The sequence below is a fragment of the Artibeus jamaicensis genome, unplaced genomic scaffold, assembly GCF_021234435.1.
Source record: "Artibeus jamaicensis isolate MK-2021 breed Jamaican fruit bat unplaced genomic scaffold, CSHL_Jam_final contig_64, whole genome shotgun sequence".
NCBI lineage: Eukaryota > Metazoa > Chordata > Mammalia > Chiroptera > Phyllostomidae > Artibeus > Artibeus jamaicensis.
The window spans coordinates 1,226,289-1,245,599 of record NW_026521911.1 but is presented as its reverse complement, the minus strand read 5'-3'; the positions used below and the strand labels follow the sequence as shown (position 1 = coordinate 1,245,599).

At 46.9% G+C, this 19,311-nt stretch overlaps 1 protein-coding gene across 5 annotated transcripts in view; it reads left to right on the top strand.

The window, feature by feature from the left end:
* The window catches only part of CLPB (caseinolytic mitochondrial matrix peptidase chaperone subunit B), a 156,056-nt gene that overhangs the window by 133,052 nt on the left and 3,693 nt on the right, over window positions 1–19,311 (top strand). The window contains exons 9-16 of one of the 5 annotated variants that reach the window (XM_053670748.1): window positions 1,603–1,647; window positions 2,015–2,176; window positions 7,080–7,236; window positions 8,022–8,095; window positions 8,255–8,374; window positions 8,564–8,668; window positions 9,278–9,508; window positions 16,148–17,818. In XM_053670748.1, coding sequence (XP_053526723.1) covers window positions 1,603–1,647; window positions 2,015–2,176; window positions 7,080–7,236; window positions 8,022–8,095; window positions 8,255–8,374; window positions 8,564–8,668; window positions 9,278–9,508; window positions 16,148–16,234 — 981 coding nt within the window. In that variant the 3' untranslated portion in view covers window positions 16,235–17,818. Of the gene's footprint in view, window positions 1–1,602; window positions 1,648–2,014; window positions 2,177–7,079; window positions 7,237–8,021; window positions 8,096–8,254; window positions 8,375–8,563; window positions 8,669–9,277; window positions 12,174–16,147; window positions 17,819–19,311 lie in introns of those variants that run through there. The other 4 variants (XM_053670746.1, XM_053670749.1, XM_053670747.1 and 1 more) reach the window with 4 other exon arrangements.

Here is a 19,311-nt window from a genome sequence, read left to right as displayed (position 1 = left end):
GAGTAAATGGCTCAGAGCATGAACTTGGAGCCAAATTCTCAAGCTTGAGTGAGCTGCAAGTGACTTTAATGTGCGACTCAGGGTTCTCATCTGTAAGGTAGGGATGATATTAGTGCTTACCTCATAGACTTGTACATGTTCTGAGCCCTTTGTAGCTTGCTCAGACATTGCCAGGCACATAGTAAGCATCCAGTGACTGTCAGCTCTTACCAGATACCCACCTCGTGGCTTCCAGCCCACTGCTCCCTCTGGGCAGCACTCCCAGCTTCCCCATGTCCGTCCTCCCAACCTTCTGAAGCCTGTGTTTCTCTTGGCTAAGATGCCAGGGTTCCTCTGAAAATGCTTACCAGCTAATGCCAAGTGTGCTCAGATAGCAGGGCTCTCCCCGACATGACCTTCGTAACTCTCTCAAGTCCTTTCCCACCTCGTGGTTAGGTCCTCTCCTCAGGTCCCTGGTGAGAGTAGGAGGGGGAGATAAGGGCCTGTGTTACACAGGAAAAACTGCAGCTCAAAAAGGGGCAGCAGCATACCCAAGGCCACACAGATAGTGACAGAACCGAGGCTGGAAGCAGAGGCCCCTGTCTGCCACGGGTGCAGAGTGACAGAACAGAGAAAAAGACCAGAAGCACATCACCGAGTGAATTTCAGACCAGAGACTGAGCTAGACTAGGCCTCTGTTTCAGATATCCCTCCCTCTCAGGGTCTTGGCACCACGTTACCCCCAGCTCCACCGAGATACGTAGTCAGTGTGTGTGCTCTCGGAAGCGTGCGCCAGTGGGAGAGCAGCCTGGGGAGGGTGCGGGGATCCCTGACCTGGGTGAAGGGACAGGGCACCTGTGAGTGCCCTAAAGTAAAGAAGCGTGTGCTTTGCCTGTGTTGACTCACAAATGCCACAGTACCCAGTGTTCTACCTCGGGCTGATCATGGTCAGGCCTCACCCCAGGGGACCATTTCCTTGGAAATCACTCCTAGGCCCAGCAGTGGTGCGAAAGGCTCAAGCTACATTTTGGATGACTTCTAGATGAAATAAAAAGATTTAGTTGTTTAAAAGAAAAGTAAACGAAAAGGGGCCTCTGCCCACACAAACTTGCAAAGGTGGGGGCACCATGGAGCTGTGTGGGTATTTGTTGCTCCCTCCACATCAACACGATCCACGCTGGCTGTGACTGACTTGTCCAGGTCTGCCTGCCCCACTCGGTGGGTGCCCCTCTAGGACAGAGACCAGGTCTTGTTTGCTGGCGTGGCCCCAGGGCCGAGCACATGCAGGATGCCCTCGGGAAATGCGGAATGGATGGGAGGATGGGCGTTTGGGTGGATGGTGTGGTAGTCAGACCGAGAGAAGCCTGCCTGAGAAAAGAGACATTCTGGGCCAGATTTAGAAGGGTGGGTGCCTAACTTGGGTTCATTAAGGTAGGGAAGGGAGTCAGGTAGACAGTGAGTGAACAGAAAAGGAGGCAAGGAGCCAGAAAGGGTATATCATGAGAATGGGAGAGAAGATGTTGAGTAGGTGTGGTCCGAAAGCTTAGCGGGTATCTGAGATGCTGTTCCCCTTAACCCTCCCTCTGCCTTCCCGCTGATGGGTCTCCTGCTTTCTCCACACAGGGCTTCATCAGGCTGGACATGTCTGAGTTCCAGGAGCGGCATGAGGTGAGTGAACGTCCTCGGGGAAGCCTGGTTTGGAGGGCCTGTCAACATGACTACCTGGGCGTTTTGGTGTGGCTTGTCATTGGCGCCTGACATAATTCCAGCAGCCTTGGAATTTGGCCTTCGGGGGCATGTGTGTGCAGCAGGGTCACTGACCTGTGTGCATAGGAATTGCTCTGAAGAATAAATATGGAAAAGATCTACCTGCTGTCCCATCGTGGCCAGGTTCTTGCCACTCCGGGAGATAGTCAACACTCATTGAGACAGGCAGTTTTAACAGTGTGTATAAAGCCTTCTTCCCGTGCATGCCCCAAATTGGAAACTAAAAGCATGGGAAGGCCATTATAACATGTTTCCTTCCTTCCCCCAGGTGGCCAAGTTTATTGGGTCCCCACCAGGCTATGTTGGCCACGAGGAGGGTGGTCAGCTGACCAAGAAGCTGAAACAGTGTCCCAATGCCGTCGTGCTCTTCGATGAGGTGGACAAGGCCCATCCAGATGTGCTTACCATCATGCTGCAGCTGTTTGATGAGGTGAGAGTCAGCGTGGGCCGAAGTGGAGGCCAGGACACCTAGAGGCCTGGAGGTCTGTGAACAGTGGGAACCAAGGACCCAGAAGCCTATCAGATCATTTCTCAACTTGCTGCTCCCCCATGCGTGCATTCGGACACTTAGCAGATGCGGTTCCACACCTCTCTGGACCAGGACCCAGGCCGGGCACTAGGGGAAGACCAGCACTGCCCAAGAGTTGAAATTTTGTCACTGCCCAGGCCACCTTCCAGAGAGACAGAGTAGGGCACAGGTGCCAGGAGAGAGAGACCTGAACTTGTAGTTCTAGTTCTGCTTCATCTTTAGGAATCAGGGACCTCATGTGGCAAACAAGAAGGCTGGATCCAAGATAAGCTGCAAGAACCTTTCTGGCTCATGGAGCTCTTCTGGGGAGCTCCCGGCGCATCACAAATGAGAGCCTGCCTCCCCCCACTCCGCCCCACATACACATACACACTAGTGAAGTAAGTTCTAAATAAGGAAGAGAACCCCTTTTATTCAGTGCATTCTATGTACTAGGTTGTTCTGAAGACTTTACAGATGCTATCACTAAGCATTACAATACTGGACAATGAGAAATGATCTCATTTTTTACAGATGAAGGAATCAAAGTTCAGAGGTTATAAATGACTTGTCCAAGGCCACAGAGCTACTGTATGGAGCAGCCAGGGTCGGGCTGCAAATATGTCTGACCCCAGAGCCCCAGTTCTCCCCTTTGTGTGATCATGGAGGGGTTGACCCCCACCCTTCCCAGTGGCTGCGGAACCAAGATGAGGCTTCTCTCCTCCCGTGCAGGTGCTATGTTAGCCAGCATGTTGTCAGGTAGAGTCCAGCCCACCTTTTCCACTTAGCCCCGCCAACTCTTGGGAAGTAGGAATGAGTTTCGCTGAGAATGTCACAGGTGCACTAGACGAGGTACATGAAGAAATTCCCCCTGGACCAAATAGCAGAACAGGTACCTACCAAGAAGACCTGCATTCGTATGTCCCCATGGCTTCCCACCACCTTCCTCACCTGGCCCAGGATTCTTGCCCCTGCCCGAGTTTTCTTGCTGTCCTCCTAGCCCCTCAGCTACTCCCCGTCCCCAGACACTCTGCAGTGGAATGAAGCCAGTCCCTCAGATGTTGCCTATTTGGTTACACCTCTTCTCTGAGACTTCCTGCTCCGTTCCGGGCTCTCGCTGGGACTCAGCTGTTCAGCTGTGCACCACACCCAGACCTGCCTGCCCTTCAGGGGCTCCCTGCCGAGTGACAGGTGGAAGGGAGACATGATAACAGTTGACAAGTTTGTGCTTTATGTGCCAGGCACTGTTCTGAAAATGTACATGTATCAATTCCTTTAGTCCTCCCAACAACCCTAGGAAGATAGTTATTATTACTGCCTCCTTGTAACAAATGGGGAAACTCAAATAAAGCGCGGTAAGTACTTCGCCTTTGGTCACACAGCTGGAAAGGGGGAATTGGGTTTGAACCCAGGCAGCCCACTTCCAGAGCCTACCACTTAAATAATAAATAATAACGTGTGGCCAGGGCCCGAAGAAAGACTACAGGGAAGCATTCACTTTTAGGGAGAGTCCAGCGGCCTGTTCGGCCTCCGATGTCCCTGGAGAGGTACCCCTGATGGCCTCCTTGGCCCAGAAGGACAGAAAGCAGCTGCTGACTGCAAGACAGTTGGCCCCACATGGAAGCTCTGTCCTCCCTTCCCCTGCTGTTGTCACTTCACAACTGCCTCTTGGTAGTTGATAGTAACTTTTTCTGCAGGCCCCACAAGCCTACTGCCTTTTCTGATGTCTGTGCCCTTGGTTTCATTGACTAAGGCTGCCATCCAAGCTTACTTAGCCCGATTTATGCGTATGTCCCCATGAGGACAGGGACCTCATCCTCTCACAACCGTTGCCAGAGCCCACAACATCAGGGGATATGCTCTGTTGTCCAGCGTAATTCAGTGGTAATTCGGCAAACTTAAGGGTAAGTGTTTGCCAGATGAACAGAATGGAGAAGGGCCTGCAGTAGACACTGAGTGTGCAAAAGCACAGGGTGCATGAGGCAGTAATGCTCACTTGCAGAGGAAAGTGAGAACAGAATGGTGGAGATGAGGTGGGTAAGATAGAATGGGGCCAGTTAAAATGCCAGGCAAAGGAGCATAGATTTATTTGGTGGATCATAGGGAACCTTTAAAGACTTTAAGCAAGAGAGAAACATGATCAGGTTTGCACTTTATATAAAGTTCTTGTCTGCAACCATGAGAGGATGGAAGGAAGAAGGGGCCATTGAGGAGACTATTGAGTTCAGCCTGGAGATGGGAGGACTGTCTAAAGCAGGAAAATGGGATGGGGAGAATTACCGGGAGGTTAACTGTGCAGGGCTCAGTGATTGGATGGGAAGAGAGAGGGAGGGGCCAGGGATGACGAGGGGCAGGGAATGCAGGAGGATGAGCAGCAAATTGACAATGAAAGTGAGGAGCTGATGCTCGGAATTATTGAAGAGTAATGCCTGAGGGACAGCCAGATGGAGATATCCAAGCGGTCATTCATCAGCTGGAGAAGTCTGGATCATAGGAGAGGTGTGGACTGAAAGTAGAGTCGGGAATGCTGCAGCACTGAGAGGATCATGGAAGCCATGGGAGGGATGGGATCTCAACCAGGGAGAGTATACTGTGCAGAGAAGAGGCAAGGTCGCCCATCAGGAGAGTCAGAGAGGGAGGAGGCAAAGCAAGAAGCTATGATTCAGTGTGAGCAGATGGGAGACAGACAACAAAGAGCAATTCAGCCCACTGTGGTGAGTGCTGCACTAGGAGAAGTAAGCACTGGGAGTTCTAAAGGCACCTAATAATCCAGCCGGGGGCCATGAGGGAAGCCCCCCACTCCCACCCAGTTAGTTCTCCCAAGCCTGGGCCCAGAAAAACAGGAATTTTACTGCTCTCACCAAAGCACCAAATAGGACTAATGCCAGTCACATCCCAGATGACCCTAGAGCCTATGGCACAGAACCAAAGTCCCAGGAAGAGAGTGGGCCCCAAGGAGCCCACCCTCTCCCTCCTTCAAGGACAGAACCAGTGGGAAAACAGCCCCTAGAGTCTGGGGTGAACATTCATGCCCCACCCAGAATGTATGCACTCCAGCTATTGCTACGAGGTGGGACAGTGACAGCTTCCTCTCTGGGACACGTCTTTATTGCCAAGGACTCAGAGGACAGCAAGATATGAAGTCACCCTTGGGTCAGTCATACATGCACCTGCTCCCCTCACCCACCTGGGACCCATCCTCAGGCCAGTTATGAACAGACCTCTCAGAATGAAATTGCCACCGGTTATTGCTCTGGCCAGTATAGCAGCATGTGCACTCTGTCCTTCTGAATGAACTCTGCAAACAGTGTCGTATGCACACACTTGGGCACATCACACTCAGGCCTGGCCCATACTAAGGAGTGGATTCTGTTGTGTTGTAACCCATAAGTGAGAAAGTTAATGGCAAAAGCTCAAGAATGTTCATTTGTGCTCTTCCCCTTGTCCCACCCCAAGGCAGGGATGAGAGAGTAACCAGGGACCTGGATCAGGAGGCCCTTTTCATTAGATCCCCTTGGAAGTAACACTTCCTAAGAGGCCTGTGCCAAGGGCCAGTGTAAAGTGAGGCTGAAAAGCACCCAGTACAACACCCAGGATGCAGTAGGAGCTCAAATAATGCACATTCCTTCCCATGCTGCCTGTGAGGGCCAAGGCTGATCTGCAATTACATTGGTTTTGGAAGTAAGGGCTGACTGTGACTCAGGCCAAGAGGGAAAGGGAAACACTTGAGGACTGGTTACCAGCTGAGGCTGGGTCAGGCAGAAGCCAACAGCTGAGGTCAGTGACCTATCCCCCAAAGTCATTACCTGGACTGGCAGGAGCTATGCTTTGTCTGAGACCCAAAGGACATCCCAGGCAGGCCTCCCTCTTCATACACTTGTCCCATTTGCTTCTCTCCAGCAAGGATCAAAGGACGCAAACTAGATTTGGCAGGATTCTGAGAAAATTTTATTTAGGGAAGGAAAGTTTCATGGAGCATTTATACTGCACTGTTGGTATGATCTGGTGCAGAGGGAAAGGCATGGGCTCTGTGATCAGACAGTGTGAGCCTCAGCTCTAGAATTTACTAGCCATGAGACCTTGAATGGGTTACTTAACCTCTCTGAGCCCCAGTTTCTCTGTAGAAGTTGTAGGGATTTAGGCATTCAGCATGCAGGTGCTGAGCACTTACTGTGTGCCAGACACGTCCAGGACTCGGTGGGAACAAGATATAGCCTCTGCCTTCCTGGAGCTTCTAATGGGTAGAATGCGAAGAGAACATTAAGCAGGTCCCTGTGGTGGAAGTGCCCATCATTTGCACAGCTTGGTTAACTAAGGAGCTTTCTCTAGTATGACCATATCTAGTCCTCACACTGGCCTGGTAAAAGACTTTCCTCTGAACTCCCACAGAAACCTGGGTGTTCCCTGTCATAACGCTCAATACACTGGCTTATCGCTGCTGGTTTCCTGAGGGTCACTCCTCTAGACTGTTGGAGCATGTTGAAGGCTCTGTGCGTCTCCAGTGCCCCAACAGAGCTTGGACTAGAGTTGGCTTCCAGGAAAGTGTGTTGGATGGATGTGTTTGAAATCAGGCTCATCTCTGGGTACCAGCAATGATTGGGTGCTATGATCGATGACATAGCAGATGCAGTCACACCTGGAGGTGCTCACTGTGTGGAACAGTTCCCACCCAGGGCAGTGAGCACTGCATCCAAGGTGTGGGGACAGTGCTCAGAGAACCCAGGGAGTGAGTGAGCAGCTGACTCTGCCAGGCATGGGGGAGACCTCCTGCAAGAGATGCTCAGTCTTACAGCTCCCTAACTGTGCAGTCCCTGTTCTTTCCCAGGGGCGGCTGACAGATGGAAAAGGGAAAACCATCGACTGCAAGGATGCCATCTTCATTATGACCTCCAACGTGGCCAGTGACGAGATTGCACAGCACGCACTGCAGCTGAGGCAGGAAGCTTTGGAGATGAGCCATAACCGTATCGCCGAGAACCTTGGTACGGCACATGGCTGAGCTGTCTAGGCAACTGGGCTCGTGCCCAGGCAACCAGCACATCTCTTGAGGGCAAGGATAGCATTGGTGTCCTAGGCCTTGGTAAGGTCTTAGGTCTTAGTAGGAAGTTTCATCCATAGCTGACAATGACCAGATACTAAGCGTTGTACCAGACAGAGACAGTGCCCTCAATTCCTCTGTAAAGCCCCAAGTCTCAGGTGACAGGAGAGTTCCAGACAGAGGAATGGACAGAGACACCCAAGGTGAGGGGCCAGGAAGAGGCCGGGGTCTTAGGGGGTTGAAGAGACCCATACTCCGCAGATGGAGATGCTTTGGTGTGACAGTGGGACAGCAGATCAGAAACCGCGGGGAGGGAGCCTCCCTGTGTGGGTGGGCAGGAGAGTGCTGAGAGGAAGGGGGCATCAGACAGATGGCTATGCACGTCACCCTTCCATCTGGAGTTGAACAAACCCTCCAGCCCCCTTCTTCCAACTCAGAACTCAATTCAGTTCTGACTCTCCTCCTCTCCCTCACACAACTTGCCCCCTAGGGAACCCCAGGCTTTGTAGCACACAGTAGTTGGAAGAGCCTCAGAAAGTGCCCAGTGCCACCCTGTCGTTCGGGTAGAAGACCAGGTCAAGGCCCAGAGGACCTGATATGTTGACTGGGATCACACGGATCATTAGGGACAGGACCGGGGCTCTTGCCAGGGATGGGGTCAAGGGGCAGGCCTCTCTCCCAGAGCCCCCTGGGTATAAGAAGTAGGCAGTTTATGATTCTTTTCTACAGGAGATGTCCAGATCAATGACAAGATCACCATATCAAAGAATTTCAAGGAGAATGTGATTCGCCCCATCCTGAAAGTAAGATTTTGTCCTTCCTGCTGGAGCCTTGGGAGGGGGGATCCCCTTAGCCATCCTAAAGCTACGGAACCCCCCAAACCTTCCCCTTTGGGGTCCAATAATTGCCTTTACTCCCATCTGGGTCACTGAGCTCACCCTACCCCTTACCTGGCCCTTCAGGCTCACTTCCGGAGGGATGAATTTTTGGGACGAATCAATGAGATTGTCTACTTCCTCCCCTTCTGCCACTCGGAGCTCATCCAGCTAGTCAACAAGGAACTGAACTTCTGGGCCAAGAGAGTAAGAGTGTGGACTGCCCATGGGCGGGGATGGGATAGCTGCGCTGGGAGCATCATCTCCCGAAAGATGGAACACAGTGTATGGGGCCAGTGGTCTTGAGCACACAGTCTCTCACAAGCCCAGGCCTCAGGCATGAGTAACGAGAGCTGGAAAGCACTGGGCCACGTGCTCCTCTTTGACCTTTCTTAGGCCAAGCAACGGCACAACATCACACTGCTCTGGGACCGTGAGGTGGCGGACGTGCTGGTCGACGGCTACAATGTGCACTATGGTGCCCGCTCCATCAAGCATGAGGTGAGCACCTCCACGCCTCCCTCCTTGTGCCCCCAGACATAGGCCCTGGGCTCCCCACCTGGAGTTGTTCATACCCAGAGCAGATGCCCCATAGAAGCAAAAACACAGGATGATCAAGTTAAACCGCTGTTCTGGAGGGTGACCAAGTATGAATCCCTGTCAGGATGGAGAACTGGGTTGGGAACCTCAGAAACTGATATCTTTTGGGTATTTTGTTGTTGTTATTTTTAAGATTTTATTCATTTATTTTTAGAAGGGAAAGGAAGGAGAAAGAGGGGGAGAAATATCAACGCGTAGTTGCCTTTCACGCACCCCGTTCCAGGGACCTGGCCTGCAACTCAGGCATGTGCCCTGACTGGGAATTGAATCTGTGACCCTTTGGTTTGCAGTCTGGTGCTCAATCCCCTGAGCCATACCAGCCAGGGCTGACATCATTGAGTTTTTAGCACAGTCCTGCAAGCTGTGTGTTGTTAGCCCTTTGCAGATGAGAAAACTAAAGCTCTGAGTAAGTACTTGCCCTAGCAGTAAGTGGTAGAGCCTTGCCCTCAGACTCAGATCACAGGCTGGCCTAGGCCTCAGCAGTGACACTACTTCACCTGTCACCTGCAGGTAGAGCGCCGTGTAGTAAACCAGCTGGCAGCCGCCTACGAACAAGACCTGCTGCCAGGGGGCTGTACTCTGCGTATCACTGTGGAGGACTCAGACAAGCAGCTACTCAAGGGCCCTGATCTGCCCTCGTCCCAGACTGAGAAGCGGTCACCCAAGCTGCGGCTGGAGATTATCGATAAGGACAGCAAGATCCACAAACTGGACATCCGGGCACCACTACACCCTGAGAAGGTGTGCCATAACCTCTAGCATCTACCTACTGGCCCAGTGCCCTCAACATCCAATAAAGGCCCCTCGGCTGTGGCATGGCAACTAACCTACCTTTCCCTCATACCGCTCACTCCTCTCCGTCCAGCCTAAGGCCTCTTAACCTCCTCACAGCCCCTGCAAGATCCCTCTTTAGCCCCACAGTCCAAAGCAGGAATTTCGCACTTTCCTGCCCCCTTTGTTTTGGGGCCAAAACTTGCTAACAAGTGTCCAGGAGGGAAGCTGCCCCTGCACCCCCTTCAAGGCAGAGAGCAGAAGGAGGGCCCTTATGTCTCTCTCTCTCTCAGCATGATCCCTGTGCCCCACAGTCTCGGGAACTTCATCATGTTCCCTGGAAATGGCAGATCTGGCTGGAAGAAGACGGGCCAGACTGACCTGCCGCTCTCTGCTAGCCCTCAGAATGTCTCCTCAGAGAGTGGAGGCAGAGTACAGAGGCTCTGCAATTTGGGCTGGAGCTACTTCTTTCCCATGCCCTAAAATTCCAAGGGGAAGGGACCCACAGAACCCTTCCCGCTTCCATTGCCACATCATCCTCCTCCTCACCCCACATTCTGGGGTCAGGCCAGACCAGGCTTCTCCAGCCTTGGGACTAGGCCAGTGTAGAGCACCTCTAGGAGGAAGGCTGACTGGGTCACCTCCCCAGCCTACTCTGGGACTGGACAGTAGCACCAAATGACCAAGTAAGGTGAACTCTCTGGGGCCTCCTTCAGGAGGCTAATAACATAGACCCCAGGAAGCTCTAGGGAAAAGATAGAGATCACGGCGTCTGTCCCAGCTAAGTTCACCTGGAATGAACAGCCCCCTGTGCACTGTCCGTGGTAGTTGCTAAGCAGAAGGTCTGCACACCATCCCATGTTTCAGCCTCAGCTTAGCTGGGCACAGAAAGGCCTGGTGTGTCCTTGGGCGTCATCTGCAGTAGCCCCCGTTCATGATCGCCCCATCACTCTCGCCCTCCAGGGCCTCTTTGGAATCCTCCTTTGGTGTTAGCTTATCTCTTTCAAGGAGCAAAAAATGGGGGCAGGAATCAAAGTCCATGGAGGGTGGAAGAATGTCAGAACAACATGGCAGGTATAAGGTGGTCAGAAGGCGGGCCCTGGGCTCTGGCAGTGGCCATCTAGCCCCACAGGAGCTGTGTCCGCTGCTCCCTACCTCAGTGACTGTTGTTCTTTTTTTTCTTTCTTTCTTGTCTTAAAATAATTTTAGATTTACAGAAAGTTGCAAAACTAGTAGAGTTCCCTTATACCCTCACCTAGCTCCTCCTAATAGTAACAACTTATAAAACCATGGTATAATTATTAAAATCAGGAAATTAACATTGGTACAGTTCTAATCTGTGGGCATTCAGATTTGGCCAACTGTTCTGCCACTGATGTTCCATGTCTGGTTCAGGGCCCAGGGCAGGTTCATTCATGATTGCGCCTTGCATTTTGTCATGTGTTTCCTTCACCTCCTTCAGCCTGACAGCCCCTCGTCTTTCTTTGCCTTTCATGACTTTGACACTTTTGAAATGTCCAGGCCGGTCATTTTGAGGAATGCCCCTCAGTTGGGGTTAGCCTCCTATTTTCACATGATTAGGTTGAGAGTCTGCATTTTTGGCAAGACGACCCCAGAAACAATGCTTTGCCCTTCTCAGGGCCTCCTGGCCGGGGGTCAAGGGAACTTTGGTCACACGGCTGGGGTGGTATGTGCTGAGTTTCTCCACTATGAAATTACGAATTTCTTCTTTGAAATTAGTAAGAATCTTGTGAGTAGATTCTTTGAAGCTGTGTAAATTTATTTCCCCTTAGAATTTTGCCCACTGATTTTAGCATCCATTAATTGTTCTTGCTTACAGCAAGTGTTAATGTTTATTTGCCTAATGATGACTTTCTGTTCCCTTATTCCGCCTACATTTATTAATTGGTATACTACTGTAAGGAAGAGCTCTTTTCCCCCATATATGTATTCAATAATTTATCTGAGCATAAACTAATGGGTATATGTTTTCTTTTATGGGTTATAATGTAATACTAACACGGGTTTTTTGTTTTGTTTTGTTTTTTTTTTTTTTGCTCTCTCAGGCCTAGATTTGGCCATTGGGAACCCTTTCCAGTCGGCTCCTGTGTTGTTTCGTCATTGCCCCTGTTATTTGTTAGCACTTCCTTACTTTCTGGCACCGCAAGGTGTTCCAAACTCACTCATGTTTTTCTTGCTCCAGCAAGAAAATGGCTAATGCCATGGCCTAATCTCACCTATGACTATAGATGCTAAAAAAACAAATAAAATAACATTGAGCTCTGCACCATAATAACCCAAGCTTTATTTCAGCCTCAGTATCAGCACAGCCTCATCCAAACAAAGGATAACAACCAAATTAAAAACCCAGAACTGCCAGATAATCATTTGTGTGTAAGTCCAACAACCAAGGAGTTAAAAAAATATTCATCCAGACTGATAGGAGGGGTGGAGACAGGCAGCTGAGGCAGAGAGGACACATGACAAGGCGGCAGCGGACGGACCACGCTGGAGATCCCACTTTCGAGCGCAGATAGCTGGGAGAAACAGCGGGAGTGAGAGGGGCCATGGAACCCAGGTTTCAGCACGGGAAACTAAAGACTCAAAACCCCTGGCTGTTAAAAAAAAAAAACAACTGGAGGTTTCAGTGGCAGGAGAGACAGACTCCCAGCCTTCACAATCTACTTGTTGGGAAGTGATGGCAAGTGGGACAAGAGCACAGCAAGTGGCATTGTTCCCTCTCTGACTCTTCCACCAAGGACAGCACCACAATGCAGCAAAGAGGGTTGCCCCACCCTGGCAAATACCTAAGGCTTCACCCCTTACCATGTAACAGGTGCACGGAGACAGAAATATAGCGCAAATGAAAGAACAGATCAAAACTCCAGAAAAAGAACTGACAAGGAGATAGCCAGCCTATCTGATGCAGAGTTAAACTGTTAACCAGGATGCTCACAGAATTGATTGAGCTCAGTCGCAAAATGAAGGAAGAAATGAAGGCTACACAAGGTGAAATAAAGGAAAACACAGGGAATCAACAGTGAAGGGAAGGAAACTGGGACTTTAATCAACAATTTGGAAGAAAAGAAGGAAGAAAGAAAAACATCCAATTGAAACATAATGAAGACACAAGAATGCAGAAAAAATGAAGAGAGGCTTAGGGACTTATTTAAACATTTCAGTATCCAAATTATAGGGGTGTCAGAAGGAGAAGAGGAAGACCAAGAAATTGAAAACTTATTTGTACAAATAATAGAGGAAAACTTACCCAATATGGTGAAGGAAACTGACTTCCAGGAAGCCCAGCGAGTCCCCAGAAAATTGGACCCAAAGAGGAACACACCGAGGCACATCATCATTAAGTTACCCAAGATAAAAGATAAGGAGAGAATCTTAAAAGCAGCAAGAGGGAAGGAGAGAATTACCCACAAAGGAGTTCCCATTAGATCATCAGCTGATTTCTCAAAAGAAACCTTATAGGCAAGAAGGATCTGCAAAGAAGTATTCAAAGTCATGAAAGGAAAGGACCTGCATCCAAGATTGCTCTATACAGCAAAACTTTCATTTAGAATGGAAGGGCTGATAAAGTGCTTCCAGATAAAGTTAAAGGAGTTTATCATCACCAAGCTCTTATTATATGAAATGTTAAAGGGACTTACCTAAGAAATAGAAGATCAAAAACTATGAACAGGCCTGGCTGGTGTAGCTCAGTGGATTGCGTGCCAACCTGCAAACCAAAGGGTTGCTGGTTTGATTCTCAGTCAGGACACACGCCTGGGTTGCAGGCCAGGTCCCCAGTAGGGGGCTCATGAGAGGCAACCACACATTGATGTTTTTCTCCCTCTTTCTCTTTCCCTTCCCCTCTCTCTAAAAATAAATCAATAAAATCCTTAAAAAGAAAAACTATGAAGTAAAATGACAACAAATTCAACAACTATCAACAACCAAACCAATAAAATAAAAAGTAAGCAAACAACTAGAATAGGAACAGAATCACAGAAACGGAGATCACATGGAGGGTTATCAGTGGGGAGGGGGAAGGGAAGAAGGGAAAAGGTACAGGGAATAAGAAGCATAATGGGTAGGCACAAAATAGACAGGGAGGTTAAGAATAGTACAGGAAATGGAGAAGCCAAGGAACTTATACATACAACCCATGGACATGAACCAAGGAGGGAGGTGGGAAGCAGGGAGGAGGAGGATAAAAGGGAGAAAAAAAATGGGACAACTGTAATAGCATAATCAATAAAATTAAAAAGAATTTAAAGATTATTTCAATGTTTCTATACATTTAATGTTCATTCTCTTTTAATGTTCAAACACAGTTGTTTTCATTTTCCCTCCACCACTTTCCCCCCACCTCCCACTCTCAATCCTACCCTACTTTGGCTTCGTTCATGGGTCCTTTATACATGTTCTTTGACAACCCTTTCCCTTCCATTATTTCCTTCACCCTTTCTCTCTGGTTATTGTCAGTTTGTTCTTTATTTCAATGTCTCTGGTTATATTTTGCTTGCTTCTTTGTTGATTAGGTTCCTGTTAAAGGTGAAATCATATGGTATTTGTCTTTTACCCCCTGGCTTACTCCACTTAGCATAATGCTCTCCAGTTGCATCTGTGCTGTCATAAAGGGTAGGAGTTCCTTTCTGCTGCGTAGAATTCCACTGTGTAAATGTACCACAGTTTTTTGATCCACTCATTTACTGGTGGGTACTTAGGTTGCTTTTAACTCTTGCCTATTGTAAATTGTGCTGCTATGAACATTGGGGTGTATAGGTTCTTTTGAATTAGTGTTTCAGGATTCTTAGGGTCTAATCCCAGTAGTGGAATTGCTGGGTGAAAAGGCAGTTCAGTTCCATTTTTAGTGTTTTGAGGAAATTCCATACTGTTTTCCACAGTGGCTGCACCAGTCTGCATTTCCATCAGCAATGCACCAGGGTTCCCTTTTCTCCACATCTTCGCCAGCACTTGTTTGTTGATTTGTTTATGATGGCCATTCTGACCTGTGTGAAGTGGTATCTCTTTGTGGTTTTAATTTGCATATTTCTGGTGGCTAGTGATGCTGAGCATCTTTTCATGTGTCTCTGGGCCCTCTGTATGTCCTCCTTGGAGAAGCGTCTGTTCAGGTCTTTTGCCCATTTTTTAATTGAATAGTTTGTTTTCCTGGAGTGGAGTCATGTGAGTGACTTTATGTATTTTAGAGATCAAACCCTTGTCCAAGATATCATTGGCAGATATATTTTCCCATACAGTTGGTTCCCTTATTATTCTTATTTTAACAGTAGTTCTTATATGATTATGTAAGAGAATGTCATTGTTTTTAGAAAATATACACTGACATTTAAAGGTTAAAGGTAGGGACAATTTGCAGCTATTTCAGGAAACTGCGCACACACAGACACATGTGCACACCGGATGGTAGCCCTGGAGCAGCGCATTCGGGAACTGAGTAAAGGCTGTACAGGAGTCTTTGTATTGTTTTTGCAACTCTTCTGTAAGTAAAATTATTTCAAAATAAAGAATGTTTTAAATGAAAAGAGATAAAACATTTTATCAGTATATGCTGAAAAAGCAGTTGCTAAAATCTTACAGCTTTAAGTATAATTTGATAAAATTAAAGCTGTAAGTAAAAGGAGGGAAAAAACCAATTGCAAACATCATTTTTAATTATAAATGCTAAAGCTCTTTCTGTTAAAGTCTGAAATAAGATTCAACATTGCTTTGAAAATTCAGGTGAAAGCAATTAGACAAGAAACTATTGACATAAATATTGGAAAATAATAAATTCTTGTTTTGCTGATATAAGACTGTATTTGGGGAATCCAGAAGGCTACAGTAAAACCTATTAGCATTAATAAGGAAATGTGGTAAGTATCTAAATAAATGTACAAAAATCAATGGCTTTTTTGTGCGTTAGCAACGAACCAGAAACAATAACAAAGGGAAAGCATTCCATTCCTACTCGGCACGAATAGGTGAATATGTTCGTATGTACATGAAGTACCTCTGGGAGACGGAGTTGGTAGAGAGTGCAGATAGCAACAGACAGGAAAATTAACTAAATTCATTTTTACACTTTTATATTAAATTTTGAATGAATGTATTACCTATTCAAAGCTACATAATACTTAATAAGTTAAACAAGAAAAATCAGATTGAAGTGCATAAAACAAGATCTGGCAAATTAAAAGACATACCAAATTTTTGGAAAAGATGACAGTATTATCATTACAGTATCCCTACATTAATGTACAACTCCATGCAAACCCAACTAGACTCAACAGCATTTTTTAATTTCATATATTTTTAGAGAAAGGGAGGGCGAGGGGCAGGGAGAAAGAGAAACATCAGTGTGTGGTTGCCTCTCACGCACCCCCTACTGGGGGCCTGGCCTGCAACCCAGGCATGTGACCTGACTGAGAATCTAACCAGTGACACTTTGGCTCACAGGCCTGCACCCAATCCACTGAGCCACACCAGATGGGGAACTCAATAGCATTTTTTAAAAGTTGTATTTATTTATTTCATTTTTAAGGGAGAAAGGGAGGGAGAGAAACATTAATGTGTTATCGCAACATCAGTAAGTTGTCTCTCACACTCTCATCCTAGAGCCCGACCTGCACCCCACGCCTGTGCCCTGACCAGAAATTGGACCAGGGACCTTTGTGGTTTGAGAGACGGTGCCCAACCCACTGAGCCACACTAGCCAAGGCCTGAACAGCATTTTTAATTTAGTAACACTGTTACATGACTTTAATGTTAAAGTCGCATGAACCTATTGTTTTTTGGATCTGTGCTCTCAGAACATACATTTCTACTCCTGCCAATAACTACAAGCCCACCTTGAGAGTATATAAACTAGAGAGTAATAAATTTACCTACCGTCAGCACACACCCTAACTTGGGTTCGCATATTTTGGTTTCAGGCTGAGCTGTATTGAACTTTTTTCTTGATTGCATATTCAGTATTCCCATATTTGAGGTGGGAAGGCAGTTTACCTGGAGTAACTGCCAGTCTGTTGTGTGTTAGATGTCACCCCACACCGTTGTGCATAACGTAGCAAAAGGGCCGTAGGTGGATGCTGCTTTTCTGTCGGACCTCGAAAGTGAGTCCCCATGGCTTCTCTGTGACTACTTCTCATCCTTTTCACTTAAAAGAAATTCAGCGGTTTGACTCTTCAGCCCTTCCGTCGCCCTCTCAATGACTCTTCCTCATTCGAGGAAGATTTTAGCTCTTGTATCACTTGCTCTCTTCCCCAACATATGTCATCATTCTCGGTGCCTCACTTCCCACAAAGGACTTACCCAGCACCCTGTTTTCCTCACATTTAGTAATCTTTTTCTGTGCCTGCCCACGTCAGTTACCTGTGTCGGGGTCATATCCTAAATTTTATCAATTGTAAGTGTTCTTCCTCCAAAACCCTCATCCTCCTCTGGCCAGTCTAGTATCCAGAGTAAATAAAGAACTTGCACAACTTGACAATAAAAAGACAACCTAATTTAAAAATGAGAAAAGGGGTCTGAATAGATTTCTCCAAAGAAGATACACAAATGACCAATAAGCTATCATTTAGCAACTAGGAAATAGAAATTGAAACCACAATGAGGTATCACTACACACTGACTAGAATGGCTGTAATCAAAAAGGTAGGTACCCTGGCTGGTGTGGCTCAGTGGATTGAGTGCGGACCAAAGGATCAATTGCAGGTTTGATTCCCAGTCAGGGTACATGCCTGGGTTGTGGGCCAGGCCCCCAGTGTGGGGCACGCAAGAGGCAACCACACATTCATGTTTCCTTCTCTCTCCTTCCCCTCTCTCTAAAAATAAAATAAAAAGGTAGACATTAAGTGTTGGTGGGGATGTGGAGAAAGTGGGAATATAAAATGGTGTAACCCCTTCGTAAAAGAGTTTAGCAGTCCTTCAAAAGATTAAACATGAAGTCTCCATATGCCCCAGCAGCAGATATATAATTTCACTCCTAAGTGTATACCTAAGAGGAGGAAAACACAGCCACACAAAAACTGGTTACACAAATGGTAAAAAAAAAAAAAAAAGGAGGGGGGGTGGAAACAACCGAAACGTTTGTCAGACTAATGAATGAATAAACAAAGTGTGTATCCAGATAATGAAATATTACTCAGCCATAAAAATAATGAAATACTGATTTATGCTACAACATGGATGAACCTTGAAAACATGCTAAGTGAAAGAAGTCAGTTACAAAAGAGTTACATATAATGACTCATTTGTATGAAAATATCCAGATAGGCAAATCCATAGAGACAGAAAGTAGGTAAGTGGTCGCCACAGGCTGAAGGGGGTGGGAAAGACAATGGGGGGCGGGTTCTTTCTGGAGTAATGAAATGATCGGGAGTTGCATAGTGGGAATGGTTACACAACTTTGTGCAGCCACCGAATTGTAAACATTTTTTAATAGACTATTTTTTAAATTATTTATTTATCTTTAGAGGGGAAGGAAAGGAGAGAGGGAGAGAAATATCAATGTATGGTTGTTTCTCCTGCATCCCCTGCTGGGAACTGGCCAGCAATCCAGGCGTGTGCCCTGACTGGGAATTGAACTGCGGTTGTTTCACAGGCCCGCGCTCAATCCACTGAGCTACACCAGCCAGGGCAAGTTGTACACATTTTCATATCAAAAATATACCTCAATTTAAAGAACATCCTTTAGGAAGTAGGGTTTTTATTTTTTAATTTATCAAAGTTAAATGTCAAAGAGAATGAGAAGTCAAGCCATATACTGAGAGAATATTTGTAAAACACATGTGTGATAAAGGACTAGTATCCAAAATAATATACACAGAATTCTTAAAACTCAACAAGGAAAGGAACAGACAGATTACAAAATGGGCAAAAGATCTGGACAGACACCTGTGTAAAGAAGACGTACAGATGGTAAGTAATCACAGGAAAAGATGCTTAACATCATGTTAATGCAAATTAGAACAATGAACTACCCCTGTACACCTACTGGAAATACTGATGATTTGGGAAGGCCAAATAATCAGTATGGGAAAGGCCAAAACACTGAGCACACCGTGCTGGAGAGGGCGTGGGGCAACACGAACTCGCGTTCACTGCTGGTGAGGATGCAGAATGGTGCAGCACTTTGGAAAGCAGTTTGAGTTTCCTAAAAAAATAAACACATTTGCCATCTGATCCTGTAAGCATGTTCCTTGGTATTTACCCAAATTGTTGCAAATTTCTGTCCACACAAAAACCTGCACACAAATATTTATAGACCAGCTTTGTTCACAATTAAACCTGGAAACGATATTCTTCAGTAAGCAGATAGGTAATCAAACTTTGGTATATCCAGAATGGAATATTATTCAATACTAAGAAGAAATGAGTTATCAAGCCTTGAAAAGACATGTAAAAACTGTAAATTCATATTACTAAGTGAAAGAAGTAAACTGAAAAGGCTACATACTATAGGATTCCAACCATAAGATTCTGGAAAAGGCAAAACTATGAAGACAGTAAAAAGTGTCATCTGTTGCCAGGATTTGGGGGCAGTGGAACTAGTCTGTACAATAGATAATGGTAAGTGCCATTGTACCTTTGTCAAAATTCATGCAATGTACAACACAGAGAGGAACCTTAATGTAAATTATGGGCTTTGGTTGATAATGACATGTCCACATGGCTCATCAGTTGTAATGTACCATTTTGATGCTGATGTTGATATTAGGACAGCTTTCAGGAGGTGTAAGATGATTTATGGGAACTCTATGCTCTCCACTCAGTTTTGC